The following is a 22,619-nucleotide window of genomic DNA, read 5'->3' as shown; positions in this document are numbered from 1 at the left end:
TGAAACCTGGCTAAGACATGGATTGATAAAATAGGGGGGATATCTTAGAAACAAGGATTGTTACATCATCAGGTGGTGCGACAACCTGATGTGTTAGCATATATGTTATATGATGGCACATGTGTTAGCATATGTTCATTCAATTGGGTTGCCTCAAAATGGCAAAAACATCAAAATATATAAATGGCCACCTTATATATATGTGGCTGTATGAAGGTAATTCTGACATTTGTGGAAAAATTGGAATTCAAAGATAAATTTGTTTTGGTGCAAAAAATTTCCAGTTCATGCAGTTTTTTGATAATATGCATTTTCCATGGATTTTTTAAAAACTCATTGTGTTACACATTATTGAGAATTATTTTCCACTGCTGTGTAATCTTAAAAAGTATACTCATAAATTTTGAATGAGGAAACCCAAGGTTCATGGATGATGATGTCATTTTTGAAATGTTTTAGTTAAAGAAAAGGAAGATGCCCATGCTGACCCTGAGATTCAGCCAATGAAGGAAGACGATGGGACGTTTGGAGAGTACAGGTGGGTTCTGTGCCTCACCTACTCTGTCTTCTCTGCCCCACACAAACTGTGCTCAAGCCCTCGCCCACCAGCAACGTGCTCCGCCTGGCATTTCGTATTTCCTGTGTTCCTTGTAGATGTCTGGGTGTTTACACATCTCTCACAGTTAAAACAGCCTCATTTTTCATTAAAAAAAAAAAATTGTCCTCCGTGTTCGTTATAGATTTGGAAGCAGAGTGAGTCCCAGAGTGACTGTATTCAATCAGTCCAGCAAAAACAGTGTTACCACGAGAATTAAAACAGGGAAGACCCTTCAGAGACTGCATTGCAAAGGAAACGATTTGTCCATTCCTTGATGTACTTTTATAGGATCAGTGTTAACAGATTCCTTAATTTCGGATTTTGAGTTCATTTTTCTTTAGCAATCACCTACACACACACGCACACACACACACACCATACTCCACAAAATGATGACTCGGTTGTCTTAGAAACTCTTCATTGTGAATAAATATCAGCCATCTGGCACTTTGACAACCAAGTATATTCTTGGCTTGTCACCACCACCAAGCAAAAATCTTAACATAACCTATATGCCACATTTTCTTATAAACCTCCTCTTTCAACAAAGATGCTCTTGCCTAGGTTTGTAGATCTTTTCAAAGACAGATGAATGATAATTTTGGATATGGTTAAAATCAGAAAGGAAACATTTTTATGTATTGAATTATTGAAATGTCCATGCCCCAAGAGGATACTTCCATTTATAAAAAGACGTTTACATATTAGCTTTCCATCTTTAGAATCCTCTTGATGATTAAAACACAATTTCTAAAAGATGGAGAGCCCATTTTAGAGGCTGTTTTTGCATGAAGAAAAGGCTTTTAGGAGAAACGAGATGTTAGGTTGTTGTGATTGCCAGGACATTTGTAGATAAGATATTCATGTTAAATCTTACCTGTCTCTGGGCTCAGTTTTGGTATTGCCATGTCTGTATCACAAAGAGTGAAATAAACCAAGGATGAGAAATATAGAACTGGTTGAGAACAACCAAATGCTTTCAACAAAATTGTTGTCAGACCAGATAGGTCTGTCTAGGCAGAATCAAGTGCTCTGCCTTTATTTCCTTGGCACCCAAGATTTCCTGTTCAGATTTTGTCTTCAAAAGAAATAACTGTCATTTCCAAAACTTCTCAGAATTTCTGTATCTGATGACACAGAAAAAATGTTGAGTGAGGGGCGTCTTGGTCTCAAAGGCTGGCTGTGGGATGGAAGTGTGTGAAAACCCCACCCTGTTCATGCAAACATTTTTCACAACGCACTAGAGCAGCCCATAGGTGCCCCCTGGCGGAGGACAAACGTGTCTCATGCAGGATGAGTAAACATCGTCACTAATTTAATTCATTCTTCTCTGTGTTAAGCAGGTGAGCTGATAATTACTAAAGAATTTCTTACGTTAGAGTCCTTGTAGCTACAGTTCTACACAGGATATGCATGCCACTCCCTGGTTTTTGGTGATGAGGCTCAGTCTTTAATATGGCTTGACCACTTATTTGCATGAACTGAAGATAAACTGTTGCTCTTCATACATTGTCCACATGTTGATGGGTCCCTGTCCTACACTGTCATTGTCATATGTCCATGAATCTGGCATGTACTGCTCACTTCATGGGTGTCAGATTGCTAACTTGCTGTGATAGTAACATGAAACTGATCCAACTTAAGGTGATTTTCTCGCCATGGCGTGGCTATGCTACCTACCCCATTAAAACTTGATTCACATAGAGGTTGAGCTTTGTGAACTGATTTGGAATCAAAGGACTAGTTAGTTCTACTTTCTACTCAGTCATTACCCATGATGCTTTTAGATATTGTACTTAATTTGTCTAGGTCTCCATTTTTTTTTTAACCTATACAATAAGATACTATTCAAGTATTAGATGATCTCCAAAGTATTGTTTCTGATTCTGGGATTTCTGTGCTCTCTATGAGCTATCTACGAACAACTTTGAATATGATTTTGTTTCTGAACAGTACACAGCAAGTGTTTGGTTACCGGCCTCGTAATCACTGGGCTCACATATGGTTGCTCATGTTTTGGTTTGATATTTTTTTGTCCAAATGTTGATTCATGTGTGCTGGGCTTGTGAAACGTTTTCAAATGGCTGATTGGCTTGGGCCTTGAGCTACTCAGCAGATAAAGACTTTTCTTTTGGGCCTATTGAGTGCAAACCCAGTTGGTGTGACAAAAACACTCATTCCTCTGTGTAATAACATTGTTCTGGGAGGTGCCAAGGGAAATAAGGTTCTGTCTGGTACCTTCAACTTGAAACACAACACAGTGATGGGAATTGGTTCAGATGAAGCTGATAGTGCCTAAGGACAATCCCACAAGTGAAGTCACATCCCCCAGTTTCCTTTTCCTATGGTGTGGCTTTGTCCTGTGACTGACTGCCCAACATGTCCTCAGAAATTTTTCCCCTTGGTTTCTTTTCTATCTAATGAAAGCAGAAGACTTTTATTATCTCGGATGTCAGAATTAATGAAAACGGTTCCAGCTGTTTATTATAGACCTCTACCTCTTTTTAAAAAAATACAGTATATTTAAATGTCATTTTCTTCCCTAAATTTCCAGCGTCATTTCTGTGGTTTGCACCTTCTGGAAGTTTTGAGCTCTGTGTTATTGGCTGAGTCCTCTTCTCTTTCTTTCTGAAAAACAGATGATTAAGCCAATCACACACAAAATTGGTCCTATTGCCTAAGTGGAAATTAATTGCTGTTATGATTGGCTCATCCTGCAGCCTGAGGACGAAGCCGTTTCTACACGGCTGACTCTGAACCAAAGGGCATTTCATAGTGCAGAGACGGACGGGACCTCAGTGGTGACCAAAGTTGATTTTTTTTTCATTTGCTGTAACCCTGCGCCCTCATTCCAACACCCACCGTTAAGCAGTTACCCTCTGGTGGAAGCCTGCAGCTTTTTGTTTGTTTCTTTAATTATACAGACAGTAGCATCTACATCATCCTTACTAGCATATAGGAAAATCAGAAACAATGCAAGCAACTGAGTAAGTACTTTTTTTTATTCTTTAGAACCATTCTTTTTAAAACCTGAATGAACCTACATCACAAAGCATTTGCCCGTGGTATTTGGATTGATAACTTAACTGTGTGAACGAAATGGATGGGCACAACCCTAAACCAACACTGCTAGGGGAAAAAAAGATTGAACTCCCTAAAATCCATTCTTAGTGAAAGTAAGAGAAAGGAAAATATAGTCCAATGCTTTATCTGTCAATATAAAATTAAGAAGGAATTTTTTTTTTTTTTTTGGACAGGCAGAGTGGACAGTGAGAGAGAGACAGAGAGAAAGGTCTTCCTTTTGCCGTTGGTTCACCCTCCAATGGCCGCCGCGGTTGGCGCGCTGCGGCCGGCGCACCGCGCTGATCCGATGGCAGGAGCCAGGTGCTTCTCCTGGTCTCCCATGGGGTGCAGGGCCCAAGGACTTGGGCCATCCTCCACTGCACTCCCTGGCCACAGCAGAGAGCTGGCCTGGAAGAGGGGCAACCGGGACAGAATCCGATGCCCCGACCGGGACTAGAACCCGGTGTGCCGGCGCTGCAAGGCGGAGGATTAGCCTAGTGAGCCACAGTGCCAGCCAAGAAGGAATGTTTTAATGTTAGAATTCTGAAAATTTTTCTTTTAGTGCCTACTATCCCCATTATTGTTATTTTATCACAACTGCATTCCACCAGTATTAATTGAGTGCCTACTGCATGCCAGACCTTGGGGATACTGATACCAATAGACCGTGGTCCCACATTCAGTTTAAGCTCTTGAAGGACACAGGGAAGTAAAAGAACAGACTGGGAAGAGTGCTACGAAAAGGATACAGCTAAGGAGGCAAGGGGACAGGAGCAGCAAGCAGAAGCCAGGTGCACGGTGTAGAGGCATGGTACAAGTGTCCCCAGGGGAAGGAGAGTAAGACCAAGCTGTGATAATGTGATACCAACTTTTCTTTCCATTCCACTGTAATGGTTATGTATGAATGTAAGCATCAAGAATGCATTTATGGCTATATACACTATATTTTGAAAAATATTATTAATATACCTAATTTTTATTATTTATTTTAAAACTCATTTAATCTTTGGCCTTCCGGGCTGTGCACTAACATCTGATTCTTCCTGTCTTTTGTAAGTTCTCATAAAAATGTTGCTATTTTTTGTTTTGTAAAGCTCTGAGTAATACATAGGTCAATATATGTATGGTTTCTAAAGTACCTTCTATAACTCATCTGGGAAACTACCCTTTCACACTTAAAAATCAACAAGGCAGCTTCCCTTCGTACAGTATTCAAAGAGGTTTATTTACTGTTTATCATTAATCTTTGAGTTGAAAATGACAAGCACTGGTACAGCACTTCACACAGGCTTGGAATTGCTCACCATGCCTGGAAAGTTCTGTGCATTTGTGCTGAGCACTTCCTTAGAAACAAGGTCTGAGGGAGCCCGCATTGTGGTGTGATGAGTGAAGCCACTGCCTGCAGTGCCGGCATCCCATATCGACACCAGTTCGAGTCCCAGCTGCTCCACTTGTGCTCCAGCTCCCTGCTAATGTGCCTGGGAAAGCAGTGGAAAATGGCCTAAGTCCTTGGGCCCCGATACCCATGTGGGAGACCCAGAGGAAGCTCCTGGCCCCTGGCTTTGGCCTAGGCCAGTCCTAGGAGTTGTGATCGTTTGGGCAGTGACACAGCGGTTCAAAGATCTATCTGTCCCTCTCTTTCTCTCTCTCTAATTCTGCCTTTCAAATAAATAAATACTTTTTAAAAATAACGAAGAAGAAGGTAGAGGCTTAAAAACCAGAGAAGAGGTATGATGGGAACAAGCCTGTATATAAGTATACCTCAAAAAGTTCATGGGAAATGGCATTTAAAGGTGAGTTTATTTCAGTATAAAATATTTTTAAATTCATGTGCAGTTTTTAAATAGTACACATTTTCTTTCTTTCTTTTTTTTTTTTTTTTTTGACAGTCACACATGAATTTTATTGAAAATGTGAGGCAAAGTATAAGACCGCCATAAAACACACCAAACACTGGAGTAGCAGAAAGGGTTTATTGGGAGAAACCCGACAGACCGGAGGGAAGGGGCAAAGAAGGAAAAGAAGGAGAGCGTAAGAGAGAGATAGAGAGTGAGAAAGGGAGAGAGAGCGATCAAGAAAGAGAGACAGAGATGAAGAGAGAGATCAGGAGAGATGGAGGGAGAGAGACCCACGTGTTCAAGAACAGGTCCTCTTAAAACTTTGCCAGGGAGGGGGCAGGGAAGTAGGAGCAGTGAATCCCATTAGGATGGGGGTGGGGCTGACACCGGTGGTTAGGCCATGTGATCACCTGGCTTCCAGCAATGGCAGTGGGGGCTAGAGCCTAGGATGGTGTCAGGGTGTAGATCGCGCCATAGATAAGACTGTGCCATTTATTAACATTCCCCCCTTTTGTTTTTTTATAAAGCAGGAGTTGCATGGGATTACGTTAGTCCCAAAAGTCCAGGAGGGGTAGAGATGATGATCTGTCTTTAGAGCTACTTCCTGCTGACATGGGGCAACAAGGTACTCTCTGCTGGCATGGGGCGATGTCTCAAGCCGCTGTTTCTTAGGTGGGGAGCCGAGTATATCCCTGTAGCAGCATTTGGTTGACCACCCGGTTGGTGAAGGCCTTGGTTCATTCCATTATCACCTCCTGTAAACACTTAGACATGGTAGTATGAAAGACAGGGTGAGATTAGCAACCAATGAATAGTGCACATTTTCTATGAGCTAGAGTGCTGTTTAGGACATCTGCCATTCTATGAGTCTGCTGTGTCTCCCACTTCCCATGTTGGATCGTTCTCTCCCTTTTTTATTCTATCAGTTAGTATTAGCAGACACTAGTCTTGTTTGTGTGATCCCTTTGACTCTTAGACCTATCAATGTGATCAATTGTGAACTGAAATTGATCACTTGGACTAGTGAAATGGCATTGGTACATGCCACCTTGATGGGATTGTATTGGAATCCCCTGGCAGGTTTCTAACTCCATCATTTGGGGCAAGTCCGATTGAGCATGTCCCAAATTGTACATCTCCTCCCTCTCTTTTTCCCACTCTTATATTTAACAGGGATCACTTTTCAGTTAAAATTTAAACACCTAAGAATAATTGTGTGTTAATTACAGTGTTCAACCACTAGTACTAGAACAAAAAAGACTAAAATGGATAAAGTATTACATTGTACAACAACAGTCAGCACAAGAGCTGATCAAGTCACTGTTTCTCATAGTGTCCATTTCACTTCAACAGGTTTCCCCTTTGGTGTCAGTTAGTTGTCGCTGATCAGGGAAAACAAATGATATTTGTCTCTTAGGGACTGGCTTAATTCACTCAGCATGATGTTTTCTAGATTCATCCATCTTGTTGCAAATGACCGGATTTCATTGTTCCTTACTGCTGTATAGTATTCTATGGAGTACATGTCCCATAATTTCTTTATCCAGTCTACTGTTGATGGGCATTTGGGTTGGTTCCATAAGCCCTCTTTTTATTCTAATACTTGCCTGCTGTTTCTTCTGGGTTTTTGTATATTAAAGTTTTTTTTTTAACTTTTATTTAATGAATATAAATTTCCAGTGTACAGCTTATGGATTACAATGGCTTCCCCCTCCCATAACTTCCCTCCCACCCGCAACCCTCACCTCTCCCGCTCCCTCTCCCCTTCCATTTGCATCAAGATTCATTTTCAATTCTCTTTATATACAGAAGATCAATTTAGTATAAAGATTTCAACAGTTTACACCCACATAGAAACACAAAGTGAAACATACTGTTTGAGTACTAGTTATAGCATTAAATCACAATGTACAGCACATTAAGGACAGAGATCCCACATGAGGAGCAAGTGCACAGTGGCTCCTGTTGTTGACCCAACAAATTGACACTCTACTTTATGGCGCCAGTAACCACCCTAGGCTGTCGTCATGAGTTGCCAAGGCTATGGAAGCCATCCAAGTTTTCCGACTCTGATCATATTTAGACAAGGTCATAAAAGACAGAGTGAGGATAGTAACCAATGATCCTAAGACTGGCATTAACCAGGTCTGAACAATTATACAGCATTAAGTGGGGAAGAGGACCATCATTACACACAGGTTGGGAGTAGAGCCATTGGTGGTAGAGTAGAGGTTATGATTACAAAGGAATGAGGCCCAAGTGCACTAGACAGGGCCTAGAACAAAGGACAGAGTCATTATTAGAGGAGCTAAGAAAGGTGCTGTCTAAGCTACAAGTAATTTTTCTGATTGAGAGGCAAATAGAACCTGATAGAAGGGGCTTGATAATAATCTGTTGGGCTTTAGGCCTTGTAAATTCAGAGGCCCAGGCCTATCTATCTCTTCACATGGGGTATATCCTAAGGGAGGTGTGAACCTCCTAGGGGAAGGCACTCTGTTGACTTTCATTACTTGGCTGGCCTTGGAGAGAGCTGGCCAGGTAAAGGCAGGTGGCATCTCTAACAAGAAATTTACAGTTCTGCCTGCAATGTTGCTGACCCTACTTGACCATACCCTCAGCTGCAGTGGTCACTTTGGAAGTTGGGCTGAGTGAAGGGCTTTTCAGCTTAGAGCCAATAAGATCTGTGGCTCTGACCTGGGCATCCTTCGACTCCAGGGCAGGTCCATTTCCAGTGATCCAACTCTTGGCAGAGCTGCCAGGGCTCTTCACAAGCTGACTTCTGCTGAAGCCCAGGCTTACCACATTGAAAGCCACTGCAGTGGAATGGCCTGTTGGGTCTCCTTGAGGGCAGATCACTGTACAGAACAGCCATTAATAGGCCTGCCACCCATTGCTTCTGATGCCGAGCTTTCTTTTCCTCCTGGTTTGTGTTAAAGCAGACCAGAGGATGCAAGTCAAGGGAGTGCCCAAGTCCCATCTCTAATCTTCGGTGGCCTGAACTACAAGTCTGTAGTCACAGGCATGTTCTGTAGTAGTTTTTCTAAGGTAGACAATGCCCATGAGGAAAATTATATTCTCACTTTAAAACTTTCTTTCCTTTTGTGTATATTAAAGTTTTTATCATGGATGGGTGTTGAGTTTTGTCATATACCTCTTTCTGAATCTACTGAGATGATCATAAGATCATTTTCTTCTGAAATGATGAATTATATGAATCAGTGTGGTAACCCAAAATAAACTTGGATTCTTGGAATAAACCAAACTTGGATGTGATAACATTATCTTCTTAGAGACTACTAAGTTCAATGTGCCGACAATTTATTTGGGGTTTTTTTCATCTATGTTCAGGAATGAGATTAAGCAGTGATTTGTCTTTCTCGAAGTTTTGTTTTTGTTTTAAATGGACTTGCTTAAGAGCAGGGAGATATACTGACAGAGAGCTGCCATCCCCTGGCCCACTACCCTGATTTTTTTTAAAGATTTATTTATTTATTTTAAAGAGTTACAAAGGGGCAGAGAGAGAGAGAGGGAGAGACAGAGAGAATCTTTTATCCGTTGGTTCACACCTCAAATGGCTGCAGCAGCAGGGAGCTGTACCAATCTGAAGTCAGGAGCCTGGGGCTTCCTCCAGGTCTCCCACGTGGGTGCAGGGGCCTAAGCACTTGGGCCGTCTTCCACTGCTTTCCCAGTCCACAGCAGAGAGCCAGACTGGAAGTGGAGCAGCCAGGACTTGAACAGGTGCCCATCTGGGATGCTGGCACTGGAGGCAGCGGCTTTACCCAAAACGCCACAGCACCGGCCCCCCACCCCAGATGTTTTAGATAGCAGTGTTAACATTAGCCTCAGGAGTGGTTCCTCTGATGTGTCCGAAGTTTAGCATATCCAAAATTAAGCCACCAATCTTCCATCTCCCAAATGCTCCACCCCACAGCAGTGATTCCAAGCTTCTTGTGACTCAAACGAAGTCTTAGCATCATCTTTTCCTCCGTTATTTTATAACCAGTCCTTCAGAAAACCTTGTTGGCTCTGCCTTCAAAATGGGTCTGCAGTCTGAGCATTCTCAGATTGGTCCTACTCTGATCCAAGGCCTCTCACTCCCCGATTATTGCCAGAAGCCCCCTTAATCCCGCAGTGCAGGGGGATGGGGAACTTTGTACACAGCACACTAGTAAACACTTCAGACTTTGTAAGCCACATGGCCGCAGCTGCAGCTCTGCAGTCCTGCTGTTGGAACCCAAGGCAGCCATTTAGAGTATGTAATAAATGGGCCTGTCCCAATTCTGCTGGAGTTTACCAACCTCCGCCCTCTAGGGTGAGTTACCAACACTGATGACCAGGTAATGATGTTTAAATGTAAGGAGGAGCAAGAGTTTGACCTAACAGCTCAGATGCTCACATCCCATGTGGGAGAACCTGGTTTCATTCCCAGCTCTGGCTCCTGACTCAGCTTCCTGCTAATGCAGACCCTGGGAGGCTGCAGTGATGGCTCATGGCTAGGTTCCTGCCATGCACATGGGAGACCTAGATTGCATACCCGTCTCCTGGCTCCAGCCCGGCTGTTGCGGGCATTTAGGGAGAGAAGCAGTGGATGGGGGAGTACATTCTCAATCTCTCTCTCTCTCTCTCTCTCTCTCTCTCTCTCTCTCTCTCAATTTAGAATGAATAAATGAAATATAAGGAGTTCATGCCACTCATCCTGCTTCTCTCTTCCTCTCTGACTTGCTCATTCATTTCTAGCTACCCCAATTGCCTCCTGCTCCCAGAATATGCCAGGCCTGCTCACACCTCAGAGCACTTATAGTGCCTGGTATTCCTGCTGGAATCTCCCTCCCAGCAACTCTCCTGGTGGACTGGCTAGCTCAACTCTTCCAACAGAAGTCTTTGATCACATAGAAGTAATCCCTTGACCTAAGGCATATCTAGCTTTCTTTATTATATTGATTGTTAAAACTGTAGGTCCTCTCACTAGAAGTGAACTCACCAGGGTCATAGTTTGAGTCTCTTTGATTTGCTGCTGTATTTCTAATGCCTAGAAGAATATCTGTCTTAAGAGTAGACACTCAATAAATATTTATGGGATGAAGGGATGGGTGGGTTGAGGCAGGATCAAAGAAATGCTGTAGACTAGAATTTCCTGTATTCCTTGGAATACTCATTCTATAAACGGGACAGACTGATTGTTGGAATCTAGGTGACAAAATTCTGCTCATTATTGAACTCTTCAGTGGAATGAACTGTGTCATCAAGTTACAAACAGTATGTCACAGGAAGTAGTCAAGCAGAAACTAGAAGTTAATTATTAAAGCCCCAAAATGTTGTCAGATCTATTTTGTAACCGGTTGGACACCGGATACCATGTCCTCTGAAGTGTCCCAGTACAGGCCAATCCAAGGTTCTGGAATACTGTCCCATTTGTGTATAAGCAGTGATGAGAACACGGTTTACTTAACTCATGACAAGAACCTGTGTAGTGTTAACCAGGCCATTTTCTATCACATATGCCAGTGTCATATTGTAGCATTATTTCTCAGTCTTGAGATTTTTTTGTGGAGAAAAATTGAAACTCCTAGTAGAATTCATTTGTTCACACACACCAAAAAGCAAGGATATTTATACATCTTGAAATATTTGTGTCTTGGCAGGAAAAAACTTCGCTCTCTCAACCAGAGGGAGCAGTAACGTCTTAGCACAAACTACCAGTGAGACACTGCAGCTGGAGAGACCTCTTTATTACATTAGTGCTTTTTTATCTCTCACTGATATTGTGTGTGTTTTCTAGTTTGCCTTGCATTTTTATTCTTTGAAACGAAACAAAACCACTCTGCCTTGCAAGAAGATGGAAACAAACATTTAAAAAAAAATCTGGATTACATCATAGCCCTTATTCCCCCAAACTGTTCCCTGTTGAGGAGTAGGTCAGTGTGCACCCCTAGTTTTGTGGCTGTGTGGCTGGATGTTCTGAAACATAACGAATACTCTTCTACTTCCAGAAATTGTACTTGGGGCCTCAACAGAGAAATAAGCAAATAATAATAATAATAATAATAATAATAATAGAATCCTATAAAGACTTGTTCGAGTTCCTCCTCAGAGTCCCAGCCGATATGGAGAGACGGCATAACCCACTTGGGAGAAGTGGGTGAGGGGTTGGCTCAGTACAGAGTGTTTTCCTTTACGTGTTTGCAGGCATTCCCATTCTTTAGAATATGCTGGCCAATGTCGTGCTTTTAAGTTCAAAGCATCTCTCCCCAAATTAATAACTCTCTATGCATTAACCAAAAATCTTACATAAAAGATTACTGTGTACTTTGAGTATAAGGATTTTGCTTTTCTTCTTAGGCAATTTTCATTTGTTTCTTCTGCATCCTTTTAATGGGATTTGTAGGTCTCTTGAAAGGTAAGGTTGAAGTTTACAAGTCCAGTTGAACTCAGTAACAACATTATTTGAAATGCAGAAATTGGCTTCTCCTTTTGGCTTAGAAAAAAAAATCACATTTCACTTTTAACCAAGATCATGCTCCATCATATCCAAGGAATCAGAGATGTTATGCAATTTAACGTACTAACTTCTTGCCATGAGCTTTGCCCTCACCCTCTGCCCGTTGAACTCAAAAATAATGATGATTTTCAACTGTTCTCCATTCTTCCTTTTGTTAGTGCTTGTGATTATTTCTGGATTGCTTTCAAATCAGGAGGAACTGCCATTGAAATTAACACGCACAATCAGAAGTCATGCACTCTACCGAAGACTTCATGATGATCCAGCCATTTCTGCGCCAGATTGTCATTGCCATCCCATCCCAAATCATTGGCGTCAGCCTGACCATTAGATTGGACTATAGAGCTGCTCAGGACTCCACACGCTTGGTTCATTATTTGCATGCGTGATCTTTCAAAACAAACAAAAAAAAAGGTACCCAACTGCCATGATTAACAACAACAACAACAAAATGTTTCCTCTTTTTTTTTTTCTTCCAGTGATGCCGAGGACCACAAGCCTTTGAAAAAAGGGAGCCGAACACCTTCAGATAGGACTGTGAAAAAAGAAGACAGTGACGATAGCCTAGTTGACTATGGAGAGGGAGTGAACGGCCAGTTCAATGAGGACGGCTCCTTCATTGGACAATACAGCGGTAAGAAAGAGAAAGAACCGGCCGAAGGGAATGAAAGCTCCGAGGCGCCTTCTCCTGTCAACGCCATGAATTCCTTTGTTTAACCCTTCAGCTCTTTGCCATGATCCCATTTCTCAAGAATTTCTCTTAAGCACTTGTTTGTCTCAGCCCTCTCATACTATGAACATCGAGGCGGAAGGTCTGTTTTCTGCTGTATGTTAATATTATGAGAACAGTTAGAGCAAGAACAGAATTCAGCCAGGTAAATGTGAACTGGAGTGCAGAGGGCACACCTTGTGTCCCAAACAGCTGTTCTTCGTTCCTCGGAACTGAGAGATCAGCAACAGGTGATGCTGTCTCCTCTTCAGGACACACTTCAACATGATGCATGAGAAATGCTACCCAGTTAAAGGACATACCTGCGTGTGTTATGAAAACACGGTTTGATCCTTTGTTGATACTCTACTCAGCTGAACCCACCCCCTCCCCCCAATGTGAGTTCCGTTTTCATTGTCAAGAGTGTTCCTGTAGTATTCTCTAGAGCCTCAGATGTCTTTGTGGACATTGCCGTGCAATTGGTGACTCCGTGTCTAGCTGTCCTTAGTCTTTCGGGGAGGCTGTTAGAAACAGTGTGTACAGTCCCTGCTTGCTAAATGAGTTCATTATGACAGTTGCATTTTGCTGATGCTCAGTGAGAGTCTACCACCTGCTCTTGGCTCCTGACACTTCTAGGCTTCTTAACCCACCAGGTATTACGGCAGTAGCAGTGTTCTTTCTACCTTCTCTCTCTGTTCCGTTGTTCGTAGGCCTAAGCAACGTGTGTGTATGGCGATGCATTTCGGTATTTCTGCCACACAGAAAGAATCAAAAACAAATCACTCAAATTTCAAGGTTGATTCCAGGAAACGCAGGGCAAGACACATGCAGTGCCTTCAGACAGTCAGCATTCCACACCACATGAGCTGGTACAGCCAGCGCTGGCCTAGATTACTGTCACTGTCTAAAAGTAACTTTTAAAAAGCAGAGATAATGAAAACTGCAATGCCAGGGGGGAATAGGAAGTAGGAAAATAAAAATCATGAGATGGTTTTTCGACAAAAGCATTTCCCCATAAAGTCTAGAGAGAAAAGCTTTATTACCAACTGGAACTCATGGCGGTTTTGTGGTCTTTTATAATTTCTATAAAACAAATCTCATTCAGTGACAAAGATGTCAACATAGTAGCAAATTAATAGGAAAACAAGCAGGTTATTCCAAGACTAAAAATCCAACAGCAGCATTCCAACAGTAGTACATTGTTTGCTAAGACTAAAAGCTACGTGAGCTTCTAAAAATTGTGTGCAAATAGCTGTGGACACATTTCAGAATCCAAGAAACCCCAACAAGTGCTTAAAAGACCAACAGTCAAAGCGACTACATCTGCCATTTAAAAAAATCAATCTAGATGCACATATATATTCTATCACGTTCATCAACACTCTCTATCAAGTGGTTTACCTCCAAATATGAAAATCTATAGCAACCTATGGTTGAAGGAATGCTCAATTTCATTTGCCAATAAATTGGTTTCTCATAACTTGCATCAAGTTTAATTTTAAGTAAAGCTTTTTATATGTAGATATTTTGTTGAATTTGTAAATACACTGAAAGTGTAGATGCTATATGCTTATAGGTGTGACATACAAATAAACATGCAAAAATGTTCATGTTGTACTGTATAAGAAATGAGCCCACGGATGCAGTGATGGGATTGGAAGGCAGCTGCTGCAATATCTTTTGGGTCTCCCCACCCCTTTTTTGCTGTGAAACTGAAACAGTGGATTTTTCTACATACTGACAGCAGGCTTCCAGCTAATCTTGCAAGCTTTCCCTGTGAGGCACAGTGGGTGTGGTGCCCTGGGACCTTTGATACATGTAGGTAAAGCATCATTTGAAGACATCCCAAGGAAAGGTGGTCCTGACCACTTCCATGTCTCCATTTGCCATCTTTGTAGACCAACCTGTCTATGGGAAATACAAAAAAAAAAAAAAAAAAAAAAGGAAGTGGGCTGGCCTTGGCATCAGAGCACAAAGATAAAGTTCCTTTTGGCCAATATTTTGCGAGAACAATGAAAATACAGGTTTACTCTTCCCTCATGGTAGATGCTAAACTAAACTGTGTATGAAGGAGTCACTTCGTAATAGTGCACCAGATTTTGTATTAAAAAAGAAATGTGGTTTTAATAGGCCCTCTCTTCTTTTGTAATTTTTCATGTTCCCCGTGGAGTATGAGTGTCCAAATGATGGTGTATGTAATAGTGCAGGCAAGTGTGGTGAGATTTCCATCCAAAAAGTAACTATTAAAGTAGTCTTGAGCTCTTTGTGATTTTTTTTAACTTTTTATAGCATATCTCCTCATGTGTTAAAACAGTACAGACTTTGATTTTTTTACTTTGTAAAGTCCATTATTGGCAGATCATTAAACAGCACACCGTACCCAGCGTAAAACAGAGCTAATATAACAGAGTGTCTCAAAAAAAGTATGAGAAGTAGGCGTAGCCATTTCCAGTTGGTCGAGAGAAGGCCCGAGAAATCAGGCGCTGTCTCCTTCCCCAGAGTCCGGCTCCCGCTGCCTGCCGACCAGCACGACCTGCAGCTCCCAACGGCCCGCATCGCCACCCTCCCCAGACGCAACGAACCTGCATATCTTAGCTGTCAGGCTCGATGAGACAGCTTGGACGCTTACAAGTGGCCCGTGTATGTCTCCCCCTCCTTTCTTCTAAGTGTCTCAAAGCCGTCCGGCTCTGCAGATAGCCCAGGCACGGCCCGTCCTCACGTTCCAGCACCTGCATGTGACCCCCGTCTCCCCTGGTCCCAGCATGGCACCTGTGGGACCTGCTGGCTCAGAGCCCACTACCCTGCAAGGCTACCTGCCTAGCCTGTTGTATGGGTGAAATGGAAAATGCCATCCGAGCACTTAGTATTTCCACTATGGAGACCATCTCTGCCACTCACTTCCGGGCTCCCCAGCCACCAGCCTCCTGCCCCACGTGGAAGGACAGATTACTGGACCTCAGCTCAGGCCACGTCATCACCGGGTGGCTGGCCGAATGCAAGTCTGACTGCCAAGTGCATTTTTCCACTCGTGGTATAAATCATCTTGCAGAGATGGTTTATGATGGCCTCGGGTTCCTTTTCATGGCTGATTCTGGAAATGGCTTGTAGAGAGGCAAGAGAATGGAGAATTCTCTGCGGCCCAGCTAAGTGAATCTCTCCTGCTCGTGAGAGTTCTTTGAAGACGACCACCAGAGGGCGCCCGTGCTTTATTCAACGCGAAAGAAACAGGACTGCTAGAAAAAGCAATGCAAACCAACCATCAGAATGTAGCCTGCCCATGCAGAACACGATGGCCAGCTGCATCCAGGGAAAACGGGACTTGCCACTTTCGCTGGCAAGTTCACAGCGTCCAGGGAGTGACCGTTGGCGCTGTGGGCCTTGTGATTCCTTGTGTTCATTGTGGCTTGCGCAGGGGCAGGGGGCGGAGGAGCAGCTGCCTCCTGGGTCCTCCCAGGCGTCCCTATCACTGTGCCGGTGGGTGGGGATGAGGGAGGCTCCTGTCTTGAAGTGGCTTCTCCCCGGCTCTCCAGAGGGAGTTCTTTTGTCTTCCACCAATGGTTTGATATTTGGTGATGGCGTGGCACACACAAAAAAGCACAATTTACGCATGGACAGCTCTTCTTTTTCACTTTGAAGGGAAAAGTGTGTGTGTGTGTGTTTAAAGATTTCATTTATTTATTTGACAGAGTTACAGACAGTGAGAGGGAGAGACATAGAGAAAGGTCTACCATCCACTGATTCACTCCACAAATGGCCACAATGGCCGGAGCTGGGCCAATCAGAAGCCAGGAGCTTCTTCCAGGTCTCCCACGCAGGTGCAGGGGCCCAAGGACTTGGGCCAACTTCCACTGCTTTTCCCAAGCCATAGCAGAGAGCAGGATCGGAATTGGAGCAGCCAGGACTCAAACCGGCGGCCATATGAGATGCCAGTGCAGCAGGCACAGGCTTAACCTACTGCGCCACAGTGCTAGTCCTGAAAAAAGTATTTCTATTTAATAAATAACTGATGAGTAGAGGTGGGAAGGCCCCTGGTAGGGAAAGAGATGGGGATTCGCACTCGCTCTGCCCTCAGCTCGCTAAGTGACCGTGTGTGCATGGACCTCCAAATGTCCCCCAAGCCAGTCTCTGTTTCCTCCCAAGCCTGTTGATCTCTAAGAAACCCCTTTGCTTCCAAAAGTTAACCCATGCCTGTGGTTCCTAACAGCAACCTCAAAATCCTGAGCGCTCACGAAACCGTGGTCACTAAGTAGGGAGGATCCAATATGAGCAAAACCAGTGGCAGTGCAGGCTCTCCTGAGCCTGGAGGCTCTGTACGGAGGCAGCCGTCCATCAAATAACCCCTTAAATGAGTGCACATGAGCTAGAAAGGGACGGCACACAAGTGAGGGCAGACCTGGGGAGGGGCCCATGTGGCTGCCCACAGCGGCCAGCGTGCCTGCAGAAGATACAGGGCCAGGCCTGGGGATGGCGCGCAGGCGTCTGTGTTTCTTAAAGGAGCCCTGGAAAGTGGGCAGTGATTGCCATCATGGGCCACGTGATCAGATTTGTGTGTCGGGAGGGAGAGTCAGGGACTCCTGTCAGGAGAGCAGACTGGTGAGGAGTTGCGAAGGATGCTGGGAGACCTTTGGAAACCACATGGGACTTTAGCCAAGAGATGGTGGAAGTTGGGTGCCCAGAGATACAGAGATGAGAGTGGGATGCTGAAGATGTTTAGGAAGCAGGGGAGCAATGCAGCAATGCATTGGCTGCAGAGCATTTGACATCAGCTTTATTGCTTGGAATGAAGACCTCTGGGACCTCCAGTTAGAGTGGTAGGAGTTGGAAATATTCAGATAGGCAGAAAGCCCAAAAGAAAGTTGGAAGATGATGAAGATGTGTCATTATGAGGCCCAGATGCGATCAGCTAAGGAGATAATAGAGGCTGTTCAGAAGCTCCCAGATCTAATGGAGAGGAAGAGAGAGAGGGACCTCTGACAGGGGCCACTAAGCGAGAGCCAGGGAGGAAATAAGGGGAGTGTGCTGTCTTGGAAGCCAGTGAGACAGACTTTCCAAGACAGAGAAGTCAAACAAAATGAAAAGACTTCTTGGATTCAAAACCAAGGAGGCCATCTGAGGCCTTGAGAAAGCTGTTGGGTGGTGTGTGGCCACAGCCTGGAATGGGATTAGGGTGCATGACAGTGGGAGGTGGGGGGTGAAGAAGTTTGCCAGTGCACAATCGGGTGACCCATCATCCAGTGCCAGACTGAGCTCCTTGGCCTCAGCACACCTGTCATAGCATACTCCAAGCAGCCCACCCTCTGCCACTGCCTCTCCACCCCCCCCCCCACACACTGATGTCCCCTCTACTGTGTTGCTACCCTTCCTTTCCCCAGCACAGATTGGAAAGCCCATCCTTTCTAAGCACGGCCGCTTTGCCCTGGCGTCCCGTGCCCTTCTGTCTTTCCTGGATATACATAGAAACTCCCTTTGAGAGGAGACCTGTCTCTGGTCTGCTTTCCCTGCCTAACCCCTAAGGAGCTGAGCTCAAGTGCAGATCAGGGTCCCTAGCCACTCATAATGTATGTGCTAATGCGTCAATCCTCAACATTGCCCCTGGCACCTGCTCTTTTTCTTAGAGCTTAACATTCCTCCCTCAGTAACTCAGTAGCTGTTTCACATCTTCTCCACCTCCCTCTAACGTTACACCCTGCCCCTTCTCTCCACCTACCCCAGCAAATCACTTGCTACAAAATGACTTTTTAAAAAAAATGAGAATGTCCTCATCTTCCTGCTAGCAAGCCAAAATGCCTGCCGTGTTTGCTCCCATTCTCTGCCTCTGCCTCCTGTTAAAACAGGGAGCGGTGTCCCTGCTGGGTAGCCCCAGTCTCCCTTTCCAGAAACCTCTCCCCTCTTTGGCCCAGTGTTTAACTGCTTCCCTTTAACTAGATAGATACTCTCCTGACATTGTAACAGCTCAAGTCTCTCATTGGAAACAGACCCTGGACCCCCTGCATTGCCCACCCTTCCACCCTCTTCAGTATCATCCTCTAGCCCCCACTTCAAGGTCAGAAAGGTTGAAATAATACCAGGACAAGATTATGAGGATGATCACAAAAGCTGCTATTTGCTACACAGTTTGTCCTTTGTTCCTTCTATAGCCACACAACCTCTGTGGTCTTGCTCAGGCTGTGCTATAGACACTGTCTTCAGCTGTAACTGTTTAGCTACTTAGCTCCCTGAGTGACTCAACAATATTCTTTTTTAATCAGAAGATCTCAGCCTGCACATTGGGATCACCTGGGGAGCCTTAACAGCCTAATGGCAGCCGGCCTGCACCCCCAGTGTCTGTTACAGTTGTCTGAGATGTAACATGGACATCACGATCTTTTCATAGTCCCCAAATGATTCCAATGTGCAGCCAAGATGGAAACCAGGCTGAAGAATCAACTTGTTCTCACACTATTGTGTGTGCACCTAAAGTATTTCATGAACAGTATTTTGAATACATTTCCTCACACAGCCCAAAAGTTGATCTCAAATTCTCTTGTAGTCCTCTCCCTGAAACACATAGCTAGGGAAAAAGGACCCAACGCACAATGCTGATGGGAATACAAGGTGATACTTTGGAAAATGGTGCAGTGGCTTCTCACGATGTTAATTATACATTTACCATGTGACCTGGTAATGCTACTCCTAGATACAGATCATAGAGAAATGAAAACATGTCTACGCAAAGACTGGTACGCAAATGCTCATAGAAGCATAGATCGCAAAGGCCAAGAAACCCACTCAAATGTTCGTGAACACATGGATGGATAAACAAAACATGGTATACCCACACAATTAAATGGTGTATTTATGCTGTGAAATGGAATACTGTTGAGCTGTTCTTTTAATGCTAATGCATGCTACAAGGTGGACGATCCTCAGACACAGTATGCAGAATTAAAGAAGCCAGGCCCTCCCCCCTCCAAAAAAAAAAGCCCTATATTGCATGATTCTGTCTATTTGAAATATCTAGAAAATGCCATCTTGTGAACAGAGGAAGTCGATTCGTGGTCACTGTGCCAAGTAATGGGGATGAGGATTAGCTTAGGGTAGCAGGAGAGATCTTGCGGGCTTGCAGGGGAGATGGAAATGTTTCCAAACACTGCATTGATGATTGCACAACTTGGGAAATGTACTAAAAAAAAAATCATTGAATTTTCTACTTGAAACAAGTGAGTGTATGGTAAGTCGCCCCTCAGTCAAGTTGTCAGAAGGCACCATCCCTGGGCTGAATGGTGAATGAGGCTGTGTGTGAATGAGACTTGGGATAAGTGTTCACCATGGGAAGGGCCACTTCACCTCCCCGTCCTTCTGCATCCTCAAGGAAACACCACAAGACAGCAGCTCTCCAAGTGGGGTCCCCGGAAGAGCAGTGCCAGCCTCACTGGTCCCAAATGCACACTTGGGTCCCACCGCAGAGGTCCTGAGACGATGGGGAGCAGCTGTGCTTCAACCAGCTCCCCAGCTGATTCCATGCACACTAATAATTGAATCTGTTAGACCTGGCTGCTCTCCCAGCTGTAGGAATAACAGTGGGCCTGATGGGATTACAAGAAGAAACTAGGTTCTTTCGTGATGGCAAAATGCTTGAAATAACCCAAATCCCTATCCACAGGTAAATAGATGCCTAAGTTTTGGTGTTTCGTACCAATGAAATATTATCAAACGGAATGGACTGCACATATAAAGAACTCGTTCTGCTGAGGCAAAGAAGCCAAACGCAAAGGTTTCCTTGTTGTGAGGCGCAGGGTAAAGGGGTCTGCCAGGAGAGAGCACAGCAGTGATTGCCTGGGGCTGCTGGGACTTCCAGGGACTGGAACTGCTCTCTCATTCTGCTCGTGCTGGTGGGCCATGGGTGTGCTCCTTTGTCAGAACCCCAAAAACTGTGTACTTCACGTGGGTTTTATTGTATAGAAGTTGTATCTCAATAAATTTGATTTTGAAAGGAAAATAAAACTGGGCCTAAGTGACTCCTCCCCTTCGTTCTCCCTCTTCTTTGCCTACCCAAAAATCGGGCCGGAGTGTTTGGCTCTATCCTGTCTCTGTGTAGTGAAAGCAAGGGGCCTGGAGCCAGGCCTGCCTTCCAGAGGAAGGCCTGTGGGCAACTCTCTCCCTCCCATCCTGCTCTCTAGCAGGGATGAGGCCATCTGGTAGCCTTGGCTCTGTGTACACATGGATGTCCCCCAAGATCTGCACGTGGAAGAAGGGGTAGGGATCAGGGAACCCAATTTTATGGCGGATCATCAACTCCATGATTTCCATCCCATCTTAGGAAGCGATAGCTGATCTCCACCTGTCTCCTTCCTGCATCTGTGTTCCCAAGCTGGCTCTAAACTCAGAGGCCTCTAAGCCCTGACAACCTTGACCAGGGTCTCTGTTCATCCCATCGCCTAATCCCATCACATGGTGGTTATGATTTAACCTATTAATGTAGGGGGAGGGGTTGTATAAACATTTCATCGATCCTCCTGCTCCAACCCAGATGATACCACACTGACTCAAGGAAAAACCCATGGAGGGGGGTCATCATTTTAAGGAAGGGTGTGCCACGGCCATTGTTTGGGCCTAAGTGCTCAACAGCTCCACTCTGGGAAGCATGCCCATGGATCTCAGCTCTTTACCCCGCTCAGCCAAGCCCAGTCTTAACTGTCCTTTCTCTGGGCAAGGAGAGGAGGAAGAGAAGGAAAAGTTGAAGACCTGGATTGGCTCCTTTGCATCCAATTCCTCCATAAAGCAGTGATTCCTTCCTGTCTAGCAATTCTTCCATCATTGGGCCCAGAATGAATGTCTAGCATTTCAGTGAGGGCCAGAAACATGAAAGCAGGGATCTCCCAAGTGTAGGAACCTTCATTTCAGAGCACTTAGAGAGTTTTGTGCTCAAAAAGTCAGGATCTAGGGCCAGGCCTGAAGTAGTACACAAGGATGCTTTAAACGTTTATGAACACAATAGAATTCAAAGATGAGTTTGGGGGAGGGCTTTGGTGGCGGAGTTCAGACACCACCTGGGATGCCCGCATTCCATATTGGGATCCCTGGATTTGAGTCCCAGCTCAGCTCCTCCTTCCAGCTTCCAGCTAACGTGCACTCCGGGAGGCAGTAAGTGATGGCTCAAGTAGTTGGGGTTCCTGCCACCCATGTGGGAAACCCGGATGGAGTTCCCGGTTCCCAACCAGGCCTGACTGTTGTAGGCATCTGGGAAGTGAAGCAGCAGATGGAAGATTTAGCTTTCTCTCCTTTTGTCTTTCTAGTTAACTATTCAATAAATAATTTTTAAAATTTATTTTAATGCCAACAATATGGAAATCCATGCATAGCTTTTTCTTAATACACATTTTTCCATGGGCTTTTTTGTCGATCCCTTGTGTGAACTGTACAGATGTCATTCTGGGCTGAAATAAAGGAGCCCCAGAAGAGGATCTGGGGACAGAAAAGAGTTTGGAATGGGAGAGGACAGAAAAGGGCGTGGTTGACAGAATAATGTCCTCCCCCTGCAAACAGGTCCACATCCTGATTTCTCCCATCCAAGCACTAACCGGGCCCCGACCCTGCTAAGCTTCCAAGATCAGATGAGAGCTGGTGCGTTCAGGGTGGTGTGGTCAGAGACTCCCCTGATTTCCGGGCCTGGGAACATGCGGTCTTATCTGGTAAAAATGACTTGGAAGGGGTGATTGAGATAGGAATGTTCAGATTCTTAAATTATTAATTAATAATTAAGTTATTCTTAAATTATTAATACTAAATTAATATAGCACAAAACCCTAGACATTTTATATATACATATATATAAAACATTCTCAACATTGGAATTCCACTAAGTGACCTTTGTCCCCTTTCAGAATATGTAAATCTAAAAGGCTTGTTGAATTCTTGCCACATTTTATTATA

At 44.3% G+C, this 22,619-nt stretch overlaps 1 protein-coding gene across 1 annotated transcript in view; it reads left to right on the top strand.

The window, feature by feature from the left end:
• The window catches only part of NRCAM (neuronal cell adhesion molecule), a 75,617-nt gene extending 61,436 nt beyond the window's left edge, over positions 1-14,181 (top strand). Inside the window, 2 exon segments of the mRNA XM_062198923.1 lie at positions 460-538; positions 12,478-14,181. Coding sequence (XP_062054907.1) covers positions 460-538; positions 12,478-12,715 — 317 coding nt within the window. The 3' untranslated portion in view covers positions 12,716-14,181.
• The last annotated feature ends 8,438 nt before the right edge of the window (positions 14,182-22,619 follow it).

The sequence above is a fragment of the Lepus europaeus genome, chromosome 1 (assembly GCF_033115175.1).
Source record: "Lepus europaeus isolate LE1 chromosome 1, mLepTim1.pri, whole genome shotgun sequence".
Classification (NCBI taxonomy): Eukaryota; Metazoa; Chordata; class Mammalia; order Lagomorpha; family Leporidae; genus Lepus; species Lepus europaeus.
Note: the sequence above shows the minus strand (reverse complement) of the source record. Positions and strands in the feature narration are given on the sequence as shown.